Source organism: Mauremys reevesii, linkage group 1 (assembly GCF_016161935.1).
Source record: "Mauremys reevesii isolate NIE-2019 linkage group 1, ASM1616193v1, whole genome shotgun sequence".
Classification (NCBI taxonomy): Eukaryota; Metazoa; Chordata; order Testudines; family Geoemydidae; genus Mauremys; species Mauremys reevesii.
This window is the reverse complement of record NC_052623.1, coordinates 189,712,035-189,733,255: the sequence shown is the minus strand read 5'-3', so window position 1 is coordinate 189,733,255 and position 21,221 is coordinate 189,712,035. Positions and strand designations below refer to the sequence as shown.

The following is a 21,221-nucleotide window of genomic DNA, read 5'->3' as shown; positions in this document are numbered from 1 at the left end:
TGGGGGAATCTCCTGTGCCGGAGCAGGGCAGCTCCTCCGGGGGTGGGCGCGGCTCTGGTGCGAGCCGGGCTCCAGGGCAGGCGGGCGGCTGGCTCTCTCCTCCCCTTTAAGGGGGCGGGGGCCGGGCCGGACCCCAGCACCTCCCCCCGGTACCTGCGGGAGGGGGAGCGGGGGCGGGGGCTGGCAAAGTTTGTCTCTGTGGTTGGCTGCGAGACGCGGCCGGGCGGCTCCCAACCAGGGCAGCGAGCGGAGCAGAGCGGGCGGGCGCCGGGGCGGCGGGTGCGCGGCTCGCTCGGGTCGGCGGCGGGGCCAGCGGCTGCTGGGCGCGGGCTCCCGGCTGGTCGGTGCCCGCGGGCTGGGGCCGGGCGGGGGGCTCCGGGTCCGAGCAGCATCTTCCGCCCCGCACGCAGCGCGGCCAGCATGGGGCACCGCGTGGGGAGCGCGCCCCTTCTCCTGCTGCTGCTGCTGGGTGAGCCCCTGCGCGGGGGCGGGGGGGTTACTGGGGAGCGGGCCCTGGGTCCCCACGGGAATATTACACCCCCCCTCCCGCCGCTGTGTAACTCCGCGGAGCTGCTGCTGTGGAGGTGCCCGGCCGGGGGCGGGGGGCTCAGGCGAGGTGCCCCCTGGGGAGTCCCGGCTCCTTGCGGTGCCCGCTCCGCTGTAGGCTCAGCTGTGCGAGGCAGCGCGTTTGCGGCGCCGAGACACTGACCCTGGATTTGCTCTGCAGCTGGAGCTGCTCCCCTCCCTTTCCCAGAAAAGCGCGCAGCCCCGAGGAGTTACCGCTCCCCGCCCCCCGGGGTGCATTGATCCATGGAGCTGAGAGCGCGTCTGGTTTCCTCTCCTGCCTTGCGTATTGGCAGTGCCTGAGGGAAGCTCACCTTGGGCCCCTCCCTTTGGGCTAGGGAGCTTGGCACGGGTTGGCCTGTGATCGTTTATATCCTGCTTCCCAACGGTGCGTTTGTTTCTTGGAAGGGGTGGGGGTTAGGGAGTCATTGAACTTTCCGGTCACTTACTAGTCCCAGTATTGTAGTTCAAAGTAAAGCTGCTGCTTCCTTGCGTCCATGCCCTGTGCACATTGCTATGATTCAGCCTTTCTTAACCTCTGCCAGGTTCCTTTCTCTCATTGTTTGGTTATTGACTCTGCCATGGCAATGTCTCTAGCACTTGTTTTTACTTCACGTTTTTTTGCTATGACAGCTAGGCTTACAAAAATGCAGAACCCTTCTACTGGAACCAGGCAAGGTAACAGTAGAAAGGGCTGGCATAGCTCAGGAGGGAATCCAGCTCCCACCCTGGCATTCAAAGGCTCGCTGGTGCTAATTTTTGCCTTCTGAATCTACCAAACTGATTGACTCTTGGCACATCTGTAATTACTTATTAAAGTATCAATCTCCTGAGTAGCTATGCTAGGTATGGGTGACAGTGCTAGACAAGACAGGAGGTGTACTCTGTGCTTGTGCCTTGGTCTCTAAATACTGTGTTGTTTTTTTCTCTGTAGATTTAATGACACCTTTTTAATTGTCAAATAAGCTGTGTGTGAGCAAATAACCCCAAAGCAGTTAATTGAGATCAGTAAACTCTAGCTGTACTGGCATTCATTTTAAAGACTAGATAGTATGCTCCCTATGACTCTTACAGCTTCAATAAAATAAATGAGACATGCAAAATACTGCTTTTTCCTCCTCTTTAAAAAGAGACTGAAATACTCTTTTGTGCATTTCAGTGTAGCCTGTATACAGTGTATAGTCAGCCTGTGGAATTCATTTCCATAGGAGGTCAGGGATATAGAGTGTAGCTGAGAGTATAAGGAGGTGGGTTAACTTTGACATTATAGTAATAATTACCAATTCTACTAAACTGTAGAAAAGTATTATCTATTCAAGATAAGGGTAATGAAATCTTATACTTCAGAGTCAGGAAGAGATTTTTCTCCTGTACAAGCACAGTTGGCAAGGCACGTTATAGGAGTGTTTCAGGCTTCCTCTGAAATGCTGGGCATTGGCTACTACCAAAACCAGAATACTGGACTTGATAGTCCAATGATTTTGTGTGATACATCAAATGTTATGTTCCTGTGTTCACCTGTAACAACATATGAGCTCCCTGGGTAATTGATTAGCTTACATTTTGTAGTACTGTTTATTTTTTGACAGTCTATCACTGACAGTGGGCAAAAATGAAGATGATTCCTGCCTCGAAGATCATACAATCTAAAAGTATTTTTCTGCAGACGTATTAAATGTGTTTTGCAGCTGACAATAGTATTGGAGTAGGGGTATATTTAAGTAGAGACCAAAGATTGCTCAAGTAAGAACAGAATTACACACAGTATTGAAATGATGCTGCATTATATCTATTTAATTGGATAGCAGTACTAGAGGTGTTGCTGCATTATTATATGCAGGACTTGAATAGTCTATTTTATTAATTGCTAGTAGCAGATGGGTGCTAAGCCATTGATTTTTTACAGAACTTAACCTTTCATTTAAACAAAACACATTTTCTAGCCTTCATGGCTGCTGAGTTAACCTCCTGAATGTGAGCTCTTAGTTTTGTCTTCCTGAGGCTGCAGACAGAGTATGCTCTGCCTTACAAGCAGCTGAGGTGTATCATAGAATATCAAGGTTGGAAGGGACCTCAGGAGGTATCTAGTCCAACCCCCTGCTCAGAGCAGGACCAATCCCCAGACAGATTTTTGCCCTAGATCTCTAAGTGGCCCCCTCGGGGGTTGAACTCATAGCCCTGGGTTTAGCAGGCTAATGCTCAAACCACTGAGCTATCCCGTAAGCTGGGCTTCTCAGCAGGCTATTATTTCTGGGCCTCATAGGGGATGTGTGTGTGCGCGGGCATTTTGCTAAATGGAGTCTGGGTTTACCAAAAAATAAAAATAAAAATAAATCCCTGAGTGTAACAATGAATTTACATGGTGCTTTAGAAACTAAATCTTAGGTTAAGATAAGCCCCAAAGGCTTTTGAAGGGTAGTGCTGCCCTTGTAGGAGATAAAATGTGAATGAAATGTCTCTTTAAAGTGTGACCTAATGGCCAGCAGCAGACTAGAAGGCTGTGTTCGTAGAATGGTTTGCTTGAGCACTCTGGGTGGTTATAACTGCTTGTTGATTTTTCCCTTATGTTGGGGATTGTTCTATTAAAGCTAGAAATGCTGCTGTTACCCAGAAGCTCCTGAGCCAACATTGCCTGGTGAGAAGGTATAAGTGTTTAGGCGTGGTTTTCTTCTGGTATAAACTGCTCAGAGCTGAGGGTAACTTAAAGCAGAGGGAGGCTGGGCTTCACTTGGGGAAGTACTTCTCTTCATACTGGGAAGAACAGAGTTTCTGCTTTTGCTAACCAGTGGTGCATTTTCAATCAGTTAAATGTGTAATAAATGCAGGTAACAAAATCTTTCCCCTGCACCAAACAACTGTCCTTTAAGAACTATTTTTCTGACGTTCAGTGAGAGCTTTTGTGTATGTGCGACGGGGAAAGGATTTTGGAGTTTAGAAAAGTTGTTCACTGCTTATGTGCCCTTCATAGGGGTTTGTACTGTGCACACTAGTGTAGTGCAGCTCAAGATGCGTGTGGCTGAAGCACTTGTCTGCCAGATTAGGAATAACTCTTATATTCTTAGCAGAGCCAATAGCTATTTAATGAAAACAACCACCATCACAGCTGCCAGTGAGGGGCCTATTAGTGCCAGTCTCAGCAGAGAAGCTGTGAGGTCTGAACTCTCCTCTCTTTTGGCTTAGGTCTCTCTGGGACAGTGGGAGGGGAAACTTGCTCTGCTGTGGCCCATGTTTTCAATCTGCAGGGCTGTCAAGCCAACACCGTTGGTCGGTATGAAAATTACTCGGAAAACAAAAACATCCAGGATAGGACCCTATTTTTTAAAAATAACGATCTTGTGATTATTTTATTATTGCTGGCATTTGGTGTGTGTTTAATCAGCACCCTGAATAACTGCCAGTGGCTCTTTCATTCTTAATTATTTAAAAGTATCATGATAAGAGCAAGCTTTATTTTTTAAATTAATTTTAAATACTTATTTGTGTGAGAAGGAACTTGGGAGAAGCAGATGGAGACAATAGTCAGGTTCCATTACTGGCACATCTGCTCTGCATCCAAACATACAATGTTCTTCATTGCCAAGAAGCCCTTGCAACAGATCCTCTCCTCTGTAATTCCAGAGATCTGTCCAGCATTACAGATCCCTGCCAGAAACCTTCTGGTATGGACCTCTCGGGTTATTTGTTATGACTTTCACCTGAAATTGTTTGGTTTCTCAACTGCTACAATAATTAATAATTTGAATCAAGATTTAATTCAAACTTGGCAGTTAAAGGTTTCCAATAATTAGTCACCTGTGTATTGTTATAATTGTCAACCTCAAGCCTTTTCTAGTCATTTTCAGCAATGGAGGAGCTTACCAAACCTAATACAGTGAAACCAGCACTGAGCTCTCTAATCCTCCTCCTCTACCTCACTGGTATGCTTCTGCTGGCAGGCCTTTTATTCTACCACTTGGAGTAAGAGAGGGGAAAAGGGCTGTCTCCCACCCTTCCAAACACCAATGAGGGGACATCACTCCAGTCTGTTTCCTTTTCCCCCCAGAGGTGGATGAAAGTCCCACCAGGAGGGGAGTATCCAGCCCGGTCTTTGTCATCTTTAGGAAAGGGAAGTATTTTCCACATAATCTTGTTTGTCTGATTTATGTTCTTGGAGGGCGGAGTTAGGAAAGCAGGGGTGGGAGGAAGAGATGGGAGGCACAGCTGTTTATCCTCATCCCCCTTCCACAATCTGCCCCTGACATGGTTGTAAGATGTTTCTTCTCCTGTATTCCAGGCTGACTTTCACCAGGGGGGAGTGCTGCTTTCGCCTATATCTGCTTGTGTCCTCCCACTCCACCTGACGGGCTGGCAAATCCTTATCCTTATAGCTTATCCTCATCCTTTCCCATCCTTGGTGTGATGTTTCTCAAAAGCCCATTCAAAAGTTCAGCATGGAAGTAGTTAGCACATATGTTTGTTTCCTAGAACTGCCCCCCCTCCTCCCACCACCCTTGATTGCTGCTCTTTGAAGCAGCAGCCTGTAGTCTTCAGGCAGCTACTGCTGTGGTTGGCCCAGTGCCCTGCTGCTGATGTATAAGCCTGCCTGAGCAAGAGGTATGATAAAAAGTGAGGGTCAATTTTTTAAAAAAGTGCAGCCATACTCTACTGAAAGGAACCCCTTTAAAAAGGGTACATGTGCATGTAAAAGTCAAGCTTATTACAAAAACTCCATTTTTCTATGATTTGTTTCATGGACTTTACAGAACTCTATAGATACTGTTGCAGGGCTATATTTTCTGCAGTACCTCCTTAATGTTAATAGACATTCATAGGTCCATCTAATAACTCTAAAAAATTTCCCCTCAAATCAAATAAAATAGTCCTTATTACACACATTTGTGTAATAACAAATTTGGAAGTTTTCTTTACAGCGCTGCAGTTACAAGAACTCAGTTTTAGAAAGTGGAAAATGTAATTGTCTTTTCAATGTTTCAGAAGTCTTTTTAGTGCTTTTGGTAAAGTCACATGTTGGAGGAGGGTACAGATTATTCTGATCTGTCTAGAGACCAATCATTAGAAATTCTAGTCAAAAATGCTTTATATGTATTTAAGCTCGTTGGGTCAGAATCAGGCTTATAATGGAGTATTTCACAATTTTAAGTCACTACCTTGTAGCTCAATAATTCCCCAAAACAAATGGACAAAAAAAACCCTACATTAAAATGGAGTTAAGATTAAAAATATGTATCAATAATTTAAGAGTAAAAAAAAAAATTAGAGAGCGGTTGCAGTTATACCCAAATTTATAAGAACCAGGAAGGGTCTACAGGAGTAGGCATGGAGCTTATTGTCTGCACACTTTGTAAGACAAAAATGCTTATGGATGCTGAATGTTTCATTTTGATAAATTGTATTTCTTGAGCTTTTTTTGGTGGTTTAGTGAGGGTTGTCATCTAAACTGCGTTAGCACTCCAAGAGTACCAAGCCTTTTGCCAAAACATGTGCCACACTTCTGAAAAAAATAGTTATAGAAAGACACACCAGCATCAACTTCTTGGACATCACGATTAGCTTCAATAATGGAGCTCTACAGATAACTATATATAAGAAACCCACGGATTACCACACTTACTTTCACGGGTCAAGTAACCACTCCAGACGCAGTAAGAAATGTTATCTATGACAGTGGTTTTCAACCTTTCCAAACTACCTGTACCCCTTTCAGGCGTCTGATTTGTGGTGTGTATCCCCAACTTTCACTTCACTTAAAAACTACTTACTTACAAAATCAGACATCAAAATACAAAAGTGTCACAGCACACTATTACTGAGAAATTGCTTACTTTCTCATTTTTACCATATAATTATAAAATAAATCAATTGGAATATAAATATTGTACTTACATTTCACTGTATAGTGTTTATACAGACAATGACTTGTTTATACTGCTCTGAAATTTTAGTTTGTACTGACTTTGCTAGTGCTTTTTATGTTGCCTGTTGTAAAACTAGGCAAATATCTTGATGAGTTGATGTAGCCCCTGGAAGATCCCTGTGTACCCCCAGGGGCACATATACCCCTGGTTGAGAACCTCTGATCTGTGGCTAGGCACTCAGATATCACAGAATATGTTCTGAAGAGAAAGTCTGGGATCTACACTTAAAACTGCCTCACCAAAAAAGGATGCTCCATGGGAGAAGTAGATCACATCATGGAACTGGTCATCCAAATACACCGAGAAAAGCTGCTTCTATACAGAAATAAAATCCCCTGCCACTGCGCACCCCTACTTGTCACCTGCTGCCCCATCCTGGAACCTATGTGGGGTATTATTAAACAATTACAACTCAGACTCGATGGGAAATCTGTTCCCAAACCCTCTCTTCTGGCCTTCAAATAATTCCTCAACCTCACCAAGCTCATCATTAGAAGCAGGCTCCCCACAGACCAGGACTCACCAACTCAAGCAGCCACAGCCCCTGCCACATGTCTGCAGATTCTGCATCTGTTCTTATCTCTACTGTTACCATGATCAGTACCTCCCACAATACACCTTTCAAGATCCCTGGGTCCTACACATGCCTATCACAGTATGTGGCAGACATCATCTAGTGCACTAAATACTCCAGTAACAACTATGTGGGTAAAATGAGACAATCACTATGTTTTCAAATGAACTCGCACAGAAAAATGATAAAAGACAAAAGCCCCGTCTTTCCTGTGGGCAAACGCTTTTCACAAAATGATCACTCTGTATCTGACCTCTCAGTCCTTGGCGTGAAAGGAGACCTGTACACTGCCCTCAAAAGATGAGCCTAGGAACTTAAATTCATAATTCTGCTAGACACCAAAAATCATGGTCTAATAAAGGCAATGGATTTACAGCTCATTACAACAATCCACTAACCCTCCTTTGTCCTCTGACTGTAGAAGTGTTAACTGCCTGTTTCACCTTGAATGGGCTCTTGCAACATGTTATCTCCTTATCTGTTCCACCCTTATTATTACCTCATCCATCTTGTCTCACTTATAAAAAGACAGACTGACAAAAGTTTGGAGAAAAGGGATGTAATGTGTAAGCGAATTGGTCAGGACATTGATAGGTGTACAACTTTTATTTTTTGCTCTTCGGAGCACAAGGTATCTGGTTTACCAGCCGTTTTGGTGTTCACTAACAATTCAGTCCAAAAGTTCCACGTTTTCAGAAACCTCTTGAGGTTCATATATTTGCAGAGAATAACTCTAAAAGTAACCAGCTAACTGTAAAGTCCTGATGCATCAGATTACATTGAGGTCAAAAGAATACAACAAACTATTAGTTTCTAGACCAAAATGCTTTTGAGATAGGATTTTCTAGATGATAATGTGAGGGCACCTAGAGCCTTGGGTACATAGTTTTCTTTTTTAAATCCTAATAGATAAAACCTAAGACATTTGAAAAGTGAAAAACTACTAAATTTTAAAAGTTCCATATCTCAAAACTGGCTTATCTAATTCAACTTGGACTTTAATTTTTTTTTAAAGGATCTTCTCTGGACTGAGTAAGCAGGACAAGGCAAAAAGGATAGAGCTTTTTTTCAGAGTTAGATGAGGTTTCAAAAGTTGGGCTTATAATGGAAATCATCTCACAATCTTAACTATGGAGTCACTACCGTGGTGCTATAATTAAGTTTAACATCCTTAAAGGAGATTTGACTAAGAGGTGGGGCAATGTCATAAACTTCAAGAAGGGGGTTTAAAAAAAGAAAAGAAAAGAAAGGAGGTAGTCAGAGCCTGACAGGGGAAGTTAGTAAATTAGAATCAATACAGTAGGGTTGTCATGGAGGCTGCTTAAGACATACTGTAGAGCATCATGGAAGACTTTTTTCTATTCCAGAACATAAAAAGGAAACAAATGGAGGAAGAATCCTAGCATGGTTGTGTTAATGTATAGGAGTTTATCGAGATGGAGATCCAGCCTAAGCAATGCTAATAGAACAGAATTGTTCTATGCAGTATTGTCGTTATTGTTGTCCCACAATATTAGAGAGACTAGCTGGTGAGGTCTAGAAGTTGGAGACTAGACCAACTTCTGTTGGTGAGAGAGAGAGAGAAGCTTTCAAGTTTAAGACGAATTGTGTACGTTCGAACGTGTATCTCTTTCAGCAGCAGAAGCTGGTCCCAATAGAAGATATTACCTCTCCCATCTTGCCCCCCAGAATAATTGTTGACCGTTAACTGGTGATTAAGAACCTGATCCAAAGCACTTGCCCAGGGAAAAGTGTAACTGAAATCATTGGCAATTCTGCCTGTGGAGGGGAATACAGGCCCGTATAAGTGCCAGGAGGAAATTTGAAAAAGCAAAGCCAAATATAACTTTTATGTTTCATTTGAAATGAAAAATTTGTGGGAGGTTCAGTGGGTTCATAATATCCCCAGACTATAGAAGGGGCAATCTGAGATTATAAGGAAACTGCATCATGCTTTACCAAAGAGGATGATGAGAAAATAACTACTGGGGAGTTTCTTATTTTCAGGTAAGTGAAGGTGAAATACTATCACAGAGAAGTATCAATAAGTGATGAAACAAGTCAAAATTTCACTGGACTTGATGGTATTTATGTGTGTGTTCTAAAAGAACTGAAGAATCAACTGAGCTACTAACAAAAATAACTAATAAGGGGGAGACTGAAAGTTGGCCAATACTGTAATCTACTTTTAAAATGGACCTAATGATGGTGTTTGGAATTCATTGACCGGTGAAGTTCAGTACCAGGATTAATAGCTGGGGAACTAGTTAGATTGAATTCTATGGCACTCTATGAATATATATCAAAGGGACAAACTACACAGCTGGTTATACACAAATCAACTAGCAGTGCCTATAGTTCAGGCTGCCTAACACTTTCCAGTATAAGACCATGTTTGGAACAGTTTGCCTAGGGAGGTTGTGAAAGCTCCTTCACTGGAGGTTTTCAAAAGGAGGCTGGATAGCCATCTCTCTTGGATGATTTAGACACAACAATGCTGCATCGTGGCAAGGGATTAGACTAGATCAGTGGTTCTCAACCAGGGGTACGTGTATCCATTGGGGAATACTGAGTTCTTCCAGGAGGGGTACATCAACTCATCCAGATATTTGCTTAGTTTTACAATAGGCTACATAAAAAGCACTAGCGAAGTCGGTACAACTAAAATTTCATACAGACAATGACTTGTTTATACTGCTCTATATACTGTACACTGAAATGTAAGTATAATATTTATATTCCAATTGAGTTATTTTATAATTCTATGGTAAAAATGAGAAAGTGAGCAATTTTTCAGTAACAGTTGCTGTGACACTTTTGTATTTTTGTGTCTGATTTTGTAAGCAAGTAGTTTAAGTGAGGTGATACTTGGGGGTACGCAAGATCAATCAGAAATACAGTAGTCTGGAAAGGTTGAGAGCCACTGGACTAGATGACCCTTGCAGTCTCCTCTAGCCCTATGATTCTCTGTTGTAGTTATTTATAACTAGGATTGGCTGAAATTTATTTTTCAGTTTTTCATAATTTTGACGGCTAATATCTACACTTCAAGCATTTCTTTAGATTTGTATCAATTTAACTTTTCATAGTTGTGAAGGGGAGGGTCAGACAATATTTAATGACAGTAAATGTTGAGATTCAAAAAGTTAAAGCTTTATAACTATCGAAACACAAATGATCAATGTCACATGTCAAAATATAAAAAGTAAATATCCTCAAGTCAAACTGTAATAAGTTCTCAAGCAGCGTTTTTCTTACTTTGCTTATCTGTATTTTCAGTGATTATAGATGGAAAGATTCTTTGTTGGTTTGGCTGTGTACAGAGAAATTGATTTTATTGATAAAAGTCAAATCCTTCCAAGTTTACTTATAACATTGCCAAACTTTAATCATTCAGGCTGAAATTTTCCGTGCTGGGTGTCTGCGTCAGGCTGAATCGTTTTTTTTTTGTTTGTTTGTTTTTTGAAAGTTTAAGCAAAAAATAGTTTTTCTGACAAGATTATTTTGCTCATATTAAAAAAAATCTTTACAGCTTCTAAGCTGAGAAGTAACGTACATTCATGCTTTGGAGCAAAGACTTGACATTTGGCCCAGAAGTTGCCTTTGTGTCAGGAATGTGCCTTTTGCCTTTCTGCTGAAAAATGCCCCAGTTTGGCCAAATTATAAGCTTTAGAAAATATTATTCTTGTTTATCATCAGTAATAATAACCATAAGCAATACTCACCTATATTCGCCAGGGGCATTTCTTCCTGCTTTTTGCAGCACTCAACATTTCCCGATCTTGTTGTTCAGAGATGAAAATATAAGGGACATGCCTTGTAATAAGAGCCTGTTGGCAACCCTACTTGGGACCATCCATTGGAGAACGCAGCTGCCTTGGCTGGCAGGGTCTTAACTCTCAGACAAGCTAGCTCCCACTAACCTTGCCAGTCTCAAAAGATCAGTCAGCAAAGTAATGGGCCTAAAGCCGATTCAGTGTACATTCCGTCCTTGGCTCAAACTGCAGGGATATAGCATCGTGCCTTTTTTTTCTTGATATGATGTGGCCATGGGGAATCTTTGAACAGGTTGGAACCATGATGCTTTCCCATACGTTCTGCATGCTTTGGACTGAATGCTGCAGAAGAGAGAGTTGTCATCAGCTGGGGTTCAGTGTTTGTGACAGGGGTTGGCAACCTCTGGCACGCAGCTCACCAGGGTAAGCACCCTGGTGGGCCGGGCCAGTTTGTTTACCTGCTGCGTTGGCAGGTTCAGCCGATTGCGGCTCCCACTGGCTGCGGTTCGCCGTCCCAGGCCAATGGGGGCGGCAGGAACCGGCGTGGGCAAGGGATGTGCTGGCCATGGCTTTCCCCCGCCCCCATTGGCCTGGGACGGCAAACCGTGGCCAGTGGGACCCGCCATCGGCCGAACCTGCCGACGCGGCAGGTAAACAAACTGTCTCGGCCCGCCAGGGTGCTTATCCTGGCAAGCCGTGTGCCAGAGGTTGCCGACCCCTGGTATGTGACATAGGACACATGCTGCTTCTTACTGGCCTGTTCAGTAGTTTGCACTGACACGTTACCCTTCATGATAACCAGTGTATCCTCTAGCTATGGAATTTGCCTTAGAACCCCCACTGTAAAATAGAGTCTGCTGAATAGTTCCAAACTCTTGTTTTAAAAATGTCTCTGGCCCATATGTTGGCAAAGAATATCTGCCAAATATGTAGCATACTTGAACCAATCCAGCACTCTTCCTGGATTTTCAGACAACCCAAAATCATTTAGTGAGAAGTGACCTGTTTCTCCTTCTCATCTGGGTGTTAACGCTGAAGCTTGAAGATGACCATTTAAATCCCAACACTAACTACAGGTCTGTCTCATCTTACGCGGGGGTTCCGTTCCGCGGTTAGCGCGTAAAGCGAAAACCACGTATAGTCAAAATTACATTGAGTTGAATGGCGGCCGGAATCGCCCGCGCTACAGAAACAGTATTTAAATTGTTATTTTTCTCTTTTTCTTTGTTTTTGCCAACCGTGTAAAGCTGAAATCGTGCATGTTAAATGCGTGTAAGATGCGACAGACCTGTATATCACTGCTGATCCTTATAATAGCAATATATCCAGCAAATGTACTTATCCACTGTGGTTGAATACAGTGACTGGTATTGAGTAGTGGGTCACTGAGATAGACGTTTACTAATGAGAACTGCTGGGATGGACTGAGGTGTTCAAAGTTCCTTCCTGTCTGCTCTAACCCTACCCATAGCATGAGGAATGGAGGGTGGAAAGAGATGATGCACCTCCCTCCCCATTGGCAAAATCATCTTCTGCCTCCTAGGCACCAAAAAACCACTACTGTCCCCTACCCAGATGTCAAAGCCTCTAGCGTGTCCCCTGACAAGAATTGTATTTTTAGTGCTAAATCCCTATGCCACAATGAATATTTTGGAGTCAGCATAAAAGAAACGGACCTTAGTGTCTAAGTAACATGGAGTGCTGCATTGCTAGTATTGTGCATTTCTTGTTTAATTCAGTTTTTAAAAAAATCAAATTTACTTGCATTTGCTGCAGACTTTCCAGTCTGCTGCAGAAACTAGGTGACTTGCCTCAAACTCCAGGTGTAGATTTGACCCAAGGCATGTGGGACCTTAACTTTTTAGCTTGCTTAAGGGCAATGAGATTTCGTCCATGTGTTTGTATGCTCCTTTGGTGACCAACTGTTCAGGTGACAAAGCTCTGACCAGTGACATTTCTATAACAGATCCTTCTTTTCGGCCTTTAAAAAAAAAAAAAAAAAAAAAGGCAAGCAAGCCTGACAATTTATTTTGGTAGCTTAGAAACAGTGCTTGTTTGGGGGTGAGGGAGGTTTGGCTGCCTTATATCTTTGGGAGACCTAGCACAAATGGGGGGCTGAGTAGACCTGTCTGGGTTATTGACCAAGTGCTGGGCACAGGAAGTTGTACTGATAAGTAAGTGTCTGTCAGTTATACACAGCTATTGACAAATGTGTGTTTGGGAATACTGGGAGGAACGAAAAGTGTAGCAAGGTGACAGACTGTGGGCACTGAAAATAGGCTGTTTCAAAAACGGGGGGAGGGTTTTTTTCCCCTGCAAGTGAAGAATGAGGTAGGAAAACCTTCACCAAGGAACAGCCCTTGCAAAGGGTGAGAGAGGACATGTCCAAGCTTCGCTGCTTTCATGCAGTACTAGGAAGGGAACCTGAAGCAGCAGATCTTGAGAAGTCACCTTGCCTATTACTCACCAGTGCTGAGTAGTAAACTTTCCCTAGGAAGTCAGGGATCTAATGGATTTCTTCAGAAAATAAGCTTTAATTCAAAACCAAGTATGAAAGGGCCCTGGGGACTGTACTTCTTTCCCAGCTATTAGAGGTAGTCCCTCTTGGCTATGGTTGTGGCACACTGGTAACGGGCAGCATGGGAAAAGCTTGCATTGCTGTTGTCCCTGCTCTCTGTCCTGTGGGTAATTAAAGGACTTTGGTGTCCAAGACTGAGTTGAGTACCCCTTACTAGCACTTCACCTTCCCCTCCTCCCCACAGTTTTATTTTCTATATATTTATACAGTAATTTGAAAGACTAGTGAATTGGCAATTATTTCCATTAAATGCAGCTAAGAGTGACTTGAACAAGCCACACAAGTGTGGGGTAACTGACTCCCAAACCCAAGAACTTCTCTGAGATGTTGTTCACATACCATCATCTTATGATAGAAAACCCACCTGACAATGTTCTTGATTCTGAGGAGAGACCTGGTAAGCGATTCCAGGTGGCCCATTCTGTGTTTTGAATTCTGTTTAAAAGCTGCAATTGGCCATGGTTGCACATGTAAGCTATTTAAAGGGAAGGTCAAGACTTGGTCTCCAAGATGCATGATTTTATTGGAGGTTAATAGAGAATTCCGTTTTGCCCCTAATAATTTCCCATATTGAGAGGTGCCCAAACTTCGCCCAGTAGAAGACTGCAGTGGCAACTTGCAGGAGCTTTACAAGTTCTCCAGAATCATGTAAAACAGCAGATGCAGCTCAGATATATTGCTGTGGTCCATGGAGACTACAGCTTCCTGCATATAATTGTCACTTGGCTCAAGGTGGTATGTTACCTGTTGAGAGCTATAGTTTCTCTGGGTCACTCTGTAACTGTGGCTCTGCTTCAGCAGTCTCTGCAATAAATGCAATAGAGTGTGGATCTATTCCAGTCTGTTGTACTGAAATTGCATTACTATTTCTGAAAAAGATGACATGAATGCGCTGAACTTGATTTTATAAAAAGCTGATAGTGCCTGCTGAGAAACTTGAAGAGTTTTCTATTTAGAGTGATAATTTTGCTTATCTGGCACATAATTCTGTCTTTCTGAAACTTCATCTGTTTCCTCTTTATTATTAGGCACTTGTAGGAAAATGGCATCTCATCTGGCTTTTTTAGAATTTATCTGTTTCTACACTTGAAATCATAATCCTGTCTTCTATTCTTGCTTTCCCTTTCTTCCTCCAGTTGAATCTACTGCTTCTGTCCAAAGTGCTTTCTTCACAGTGCCAGAATTGCGAAACGGATGAGGCTCTTATTGGTCTCTCTTGGGTGTGGCTTCTCCTGGGAAATTGCTATGGGCAGCAGCCGTAGCAGTGATATTCTGTCTTTAAAATGTGAGAGGTGAGGAATCATGAGACAGCCATGGGCCTGTGCTGAATTTAAGCTGTTTACTGAGGATTAAGACCAGTGTTTTGTGTACTCCCTCTCTCACCAGGCCTAAATTATGCCATAATTATAATAATTTGATTTATTACAGTTATATTTTTTGCCACATACATGCTGAAATAGGCAGCACGTAGAAGTTTCTGCATAAACGTCAAGTAAACTCAAAACCAGAGGTTTTGAATTAGCCATGAAAATGGGTATTAGTGCAGTATGCCTTGTATTTATTTTGAAGTGCAGTTTGCTCCAAATCTTCATTTTTAGACTATCTCAACTTAATGCTTCCATGTTTTCAATCTGTGGCTTAAATTTGTATTTCTGATATGAACTTCAAAAGCTGCTGACGGGGATGAGGTGAAGACTTGGGTTGTGAGGGCATCCAAAAAGGGATTGGGGAAATGTATGCCATATTGCCGTGAAGGTTGCTAACGGTACCTTGTTACAAAGGACATCCCCTGTTTTTTCATCTCTGTATATTAAGATCAGGAGTTGCTGAGTGCTGCAAAAAACAGCAACCTTGGCGAATGTAGGGGAATACTTCTTGTTTATTTTATTTATTATTAATAATGATAATATTGGGAGGAGGGTTGTGAGGGTGCTAAGAAAACAGACCCTTATTTTTGAAATACAATGTTGGCAACCCTAGTGTCAGTGCCATCTAGGTTCAGCTAAGCTCGTGGCACGGGGAGGCTTCTCTTCTTCCCTTCCTCTTTCTGGGCAGGGGTGGAAGTGACCTGGAGTTCCGTTTTCCTTCAAAGCTTTCTGGAGCCCTGTTCCAACAACCCTTGATCCCTTCCAGCATCTTCACTCCACCCTCAAATCTGCATCCAACAAAAGCAAATAAGTACGTTTGTTGGATGTTTCTGCTAAAGCTAGCAATGAAATAAGTAACGAGGATACTACATTTGCTGTCTTTAGCTTCAGTGTTCAGACCCACTAGAACTGACTGAGACTCAGAGCTGCTGTCTCAGGCTGTGCATAGATTCATGACTGCATTGGTTTACATTAGGTCTGTGTTTGGGAGGGTATTCTCACCAACCAGAGGAGCTAAATGTTAACTTTTAAAAAAACTAGATTCTGGAGCAGGGTACTGTCAGAGGGTGGATTCTGCAGTAATTCTGCAGCTGTGTAAACACAGGGCTCTGATTATCACTTCAAGTTGAGAACAAACTGTATAAGTAAAGGTGTTTCATTAAGGCCAAAGGTCTTTTCTTCCAAATTGTTTATATTATAAATACTGTAGTAGCAACCAGATGCCCAGTCACGATTAGGGCCCTGGTGTGGTAGACACTGCACAAGTGCATAAAAGTATGTATGTAGTTCTTGCCAAAAAGAATTTATAAACTTGACTATATTGTGTATATGGTAACTCTCACAAACTTAAACATAGCCTGTTCTGAAGATCTTGTAATCTAACTCTGACTAATGCAGTGTGAGAACAGCTTTATTAGAGACTTATAAAGACATATAATAATGAGAGAGACAGATACACCTGCCAGATAGATCACGAACAGTTAATTCATTACATTTATATAGGGGCTTTCCAATGGGATCCCAAAGAACTTTAGAAGCATTCACTGACTGAAAATTATATATGCTTTATAGGAACTGAATCTCCCATAAATTAATGCACCCACCAAAAGAGTGAAAAAACACAGTAACATGAAATGAATCAGGACAGGACAGAAAGTGATGAATATCCTAACTGAGACTACAGGTAATTGTCCTTGTAAACTGGCTAAATGCAAGGTGTGTGTCTTGACGGGCAAAAGGGGTGTTTGTTTTTTAATTAATGTTTTAAGCTAACATGATTGAAAAAACACCCCCTTTTTGTCTATCAATGTAGACCTAAGGGTGAGCACTTTTACTCTTTTGGTGCAACGAACACATACTTTGTATATAGATTTACAGTTAAACCTACCAACTAGTAGGTTACAAAGTGTACGACTTGCATAAAATATTTTACAGTATGAAGCCTGTTCTATTTGAATATTTTGAAATGTCGTAATCTGATGGCGGTATTATCTCCTGGGAAATGTTGTTCAGATCACTAATATTTTTTTTTCAATTCAGTTCCTGTTGCTGAGAAATTAGGGAAGAAAAAAATGACTTGTTAATTAGGACCACACAAATGTAGCTCTTCGTTAGTTCTCAAGAGGCAAGATAAGTGCCTATTAGTTACTTTTTTGATTGCTCTTATAAGAGTAATAACTGATTTACTGTTTAATAATTAATTAAACAAACTTTATTGCAAGGTGGTGGTGTTAACATGACTGATTCTGGGGTATAAACAAGGAGGTAAAATCATACTTTGAGATACAATAGAATAAAAAAATCATTTACCAGAGAAAATGAACAGGAATTTTACTATTAAGCTTCAAAGCAGGAATTGCAAACAATGAAGAAAAAACAGATATTTATTAAAATAGGTTTACATAGGAAGGACCTGTCAGCCTTTTTGTTGTGGCTTTTAAATCTATCAACATGTATCTTGTTGGCTTTAGACATGGCCTAGATGCAAAGTTATTGTTTTTGCTTAAAAATAAAGATTTTTTTTTTAATGATCAGAAATCTGTGATAACTTGATAAGTTTTTCTGTTGCAGGTGTTTCTAAGAGATAATTATATCATAGCTCTTTTCCTCCAGCTCACTGGGTTTTGTGGGTGTTACTGCCTCAGATACATACTACCATGGGACATGAGTGAGGGGGCCATTTTCTCACATCATGCAGGTTTCAGTGTCTCTTGTTTGTTCATCATTTATTTTTTGGTTAATGTTTTTGGTCAGAGCTTTCAGCTTTTTTGCATGGGAGGTCAAAGGATCAGAAGCAGCTAGGCAACTCTTGAGTTTAAGTTGGTGCTGGGTAAATGCTATGGAAAATCTCTGTTTTGCTTTTTTCCCCTCCTTTTGTGGGGTGGAAGGTTGTTTGCCTCATATTTTGAAAGACATGCGTACTCCTGTTCTCTTTGTCACAAAGACCAGAGTGGGAGTCCCTGACTTGGTACGATTGTTATGATATTCTGATAAGGATCAGAAACTAGCCCTGGGTTTGATGGCACAGATGTATGCATTTGTCGGCTGACCTAATCAAAAACACTTTTCTGAAAACCTGGTTCCAATAGAATTGTGCAACTCCTTTGTAACCTGAGCGCTACTCACAGTCAGATGGGCCAGCTCGGGGAGCTGATTATAATGGCTGTATATTAGCTTTTTATATAGCATCTTTCATTCAGAAGGGTCTCAAAGAGCTTTACAGAATATATATATTAATAATTTCATAGTATCTTTTATAAGTCTGGGGAACGTACATCATATTCATTGGGTGCCCACCCCCTCCCATTTTACTTTATTTTTACAGACTTTTGTGGAGGGTCCTGAGCTCAGGACCCTGCTATGTGGACCCTGCTATAATTGTTTCCCCTTCTGCTTCTCTCATCAGTCCTGGTGGTGTGTGTGAGGGGGAAGGGCGGGGGGTGCTAATCCTGAAGTCCTGATCAAATTCCAGTTTGAACACAGCAGAAAATTACTAACTCAACCCCCCTCCCCTTGATTTTAAATGGGAAGTTCTTCACTTTCTGTCTTTAGCTGCTGTCAGTGTTGTGCTGCGCTGTTTAACAGCTGCCACACTATGGTCAGAAGTGGCTGCTTTTCAGTGATGGGTGAAGTGATTCCTTTGTAGAATGGATATAGTGATTAGCATAAGGCTGCCAAGATCTGAAGTAGTCACAGGCCACACCCTCATTTTGGTGATGAGGAGGGCTGCTGCTGATTTTTGTTGTTAATTTTTAGGCAAATGAGGTGTATCCCCTCTGGCTCCTGAACAGTTGGTCGCATGCTCTGTGGTTGGGTAAAGCTTGGTTCTGGAGCTTTTTGCTCATGAAAGCTGCAGGCATTATGATGTCTTAGACTTTACATGACAGAGATGAGCAAGATATATTGGGGCAGAAAGGACTGGATATGGACACTCCCCCTCCCCCATGCAGCAAAGGGTTGTTTTTGTTTTTTTGGCTGTAGCAAATAGCATTCTTTTGTTACTGTCTTGATTCCTATAAACATACAAGCTGATTCTCAGTTTTAGTTACCAAACAATTTCAGGTACTTACATAATACAAATATTAGCAACTTACCATGTACCTAACTGTAATAAAGAGAATTCTCTTTCCGTTTGCAGGATGACGAACAAACTAGTACAACCTAGAACAATCCTACAAGTATATCAGCAGCCAAACAAAATAACATGATCTCCATCCTAATATTAAACAATTCCTCTGCTGGCCCCACAGTCCAAGATTCTATACATTTTTTTTTTTCTGCTCCTTTACTACAATCTCTCTCCTCACCCTGTCTGTTTACCAGTTTGTTTGATTCTCCATTCCCTTTGTTCTTGAAGGAGTTCTAAAATTCCATGCTTCCTTTTTCACCCTCCCCGCTGACTCATGCACTGAAAGTTCAGTCTCCTCAGTGCTCCCCTCCTCTGTTGGCACAGAGAATGAAACTGAGTTAGTCCTAATTGATGTGTTCTGCATTAGGTTGCTGTTCCAGGTTCCCAGTCTTGGACACTATATGGTGATGGTGGCCATATAAATATCTACTTAAATGAATTAATGGGCACTTGAATGTGAGTTTCTCTTTCCTTCCTCCCTCCCTCATTGTCGTCTATGTTGAGCATGCAGTGTGTTCCCAGAAGACGCAGCAGAGAGAAATCCAACTTGGATATATAACTTTAAGCAGAACATTTATTGCATATTTAAGCATACCAGTTAAGAAATTACTAATTTAAAACATCCAACTTTTACTAAGCTCCTTTGTGACTGTGCTTTATGATGCAGTCTTAAATTACATGGTCACATACTGTTTTTCAAATATATACTTTTTTTCGACAGCCGTAGCAGTACATGTATAATATCTGCAGTACTGTGTGTGAGCCTGGCAGTCCATTAATCCTCTTTGTATGAAATAATACACTTCGTACAGATCAAATATAATGGAGTAATAGTGATTTTGTGTGTGTAACTTGACATCTTTAAAAAAGCCTAATTTTTTAGAGGGTTAGTGGTCAGCACTTTCTGAAAATCAGGCTTCATAATGTCTCAGGTTGGGTAGCCTTAAATCACTAGTCATTTTTGAAACTCTCGTTCTGTGTATACTGGTATTTCTCTCTCCTCAAGACTGAAATAGCAGGGAGCAGGAGTGTGCTTCAGGTAAGGAGTGTGCTTCAGGTAAGGATCATGCATTTAAAGTTTAGCACTCTCTTGCAGGACTTCTGCATCTTCCATGTCTCCCCACACAACTGAAAGACTCTTCTTTCCATCTGTTTTAATTGGTTAGCAGCTCATGCCATGCATTCCTTTTAACCGTCAGCACAGCCTTCCATAGGTGCAGTTCAGGGATTGAGCCAGTTAACTACACAGCTAACTTGGCTGTAAGTTTTGGGAGCCTTTATATGCCAACACACTTTCCCTTATTCAGACAACCTCTTGGGAAGAGATGGCTAATTATACCAAACTGCATGGTGAATTTTGTGATGTGGCCAGATATACCATAAAGGAGAGTTTAGTCCTCAGGGGCTAAGGTAGAACTTTGACATGTAAACCCAGGTTTCTAGAGTTAAAATGTGAGTATGACTCATTAAGCCGCCATAAATAATACACTAGTGTGTCACAGTTTGTGCATAAAGAGGTAGAAACCTTATACTTTCTGGTCCCATGGTGAAGTAAGGAAGAATGCTGTCTTGGGTTATACCTGTTGATTTAAATAGCTTTAACCTCAATCTCTAGTAATCTAACACGAGAATTCTGTTCTCTCTCTCCAAGTTAATGTTGTGCTCCCAAGTCCCTTGATCACAATGAAGAATATTGGGGCACAGTCAGCCTAAAACAGGTTGGTTTGCAAAAACACCTGGTAGTACTTCAGAAATGTGCTGTGAGGCAGTGGGGTCTGGAGCATAGACTCTTTAAAGCTATTGACCTGTTCCTGTGTATCTTTTTTTAAGGTTTTTATAAGCCTGCTCACTTCTGTCCTTCACTTACCACTTTCACATTGTGCTAAAATTAAAAATGTCTCTTGCTAAGCAGTGAGGTTTCTAGGTGCCTATCCTGAGACAAGAGAGGGTTCCTCTTTGTCAAGATCATATCAAATAGGAAAGGCTCAGCAATGACGACTGTAAATATCTTGTGTCCCCACTTTCAGTTACAGAATGGTTATAAAAATCTTAGATTAAATCAGGAAGAGCACTAGTGTCTCTCTCTCTCTCAAATCATACTCTGTGTGTGTGTGTGTGTGTGTGTGTGTGAGAGAGGAGAGATTCTGTCTTGCCTGGGATTGGGGGACAAAGAGATATCAATGCTCCTGACATCCAGACTCTGAGGAGATTAGCATACTAAATATTGCTGCTCTGCATGACCTGAAATTGGCTCTTAAGTGCTGATTAGGATCCATTGGTTGTGAGAGAATGGGTCTGAAACCAGTAGTCTTTGTTGG

At 41.9% G+C, this 21,221-nt stretch overlaps 1 protein-coding gene across 2 annotated transcripts in view; it reads left to right on the top strand.

The window, feature by feature from the left end:
• Positions 1–321: 321 nt before the first annotated feature.
• The window catches only part of PTGFRN (prostaglandin F2 receptor inhibitor), a 95,750-nt gene continuing 74,850 nt past the window's right edge, over positions 322–21,221 (top strand). The window contains exon 1 of one of the 2 annotated variants that reach the window (XM_039519824.1): positions 322–469. In XM_039519824.1, coding sequence (XP_039375758.1) covers positions 421–469 — 49 coding nt within the window. In that variant the 5' untranslated portion in view covers positions 322–420. The remainder of the gene's footprint in view (positions 470–21,221) is intronic. The other variant, XM_039519813.1, reaches the window with a different exon arrangement.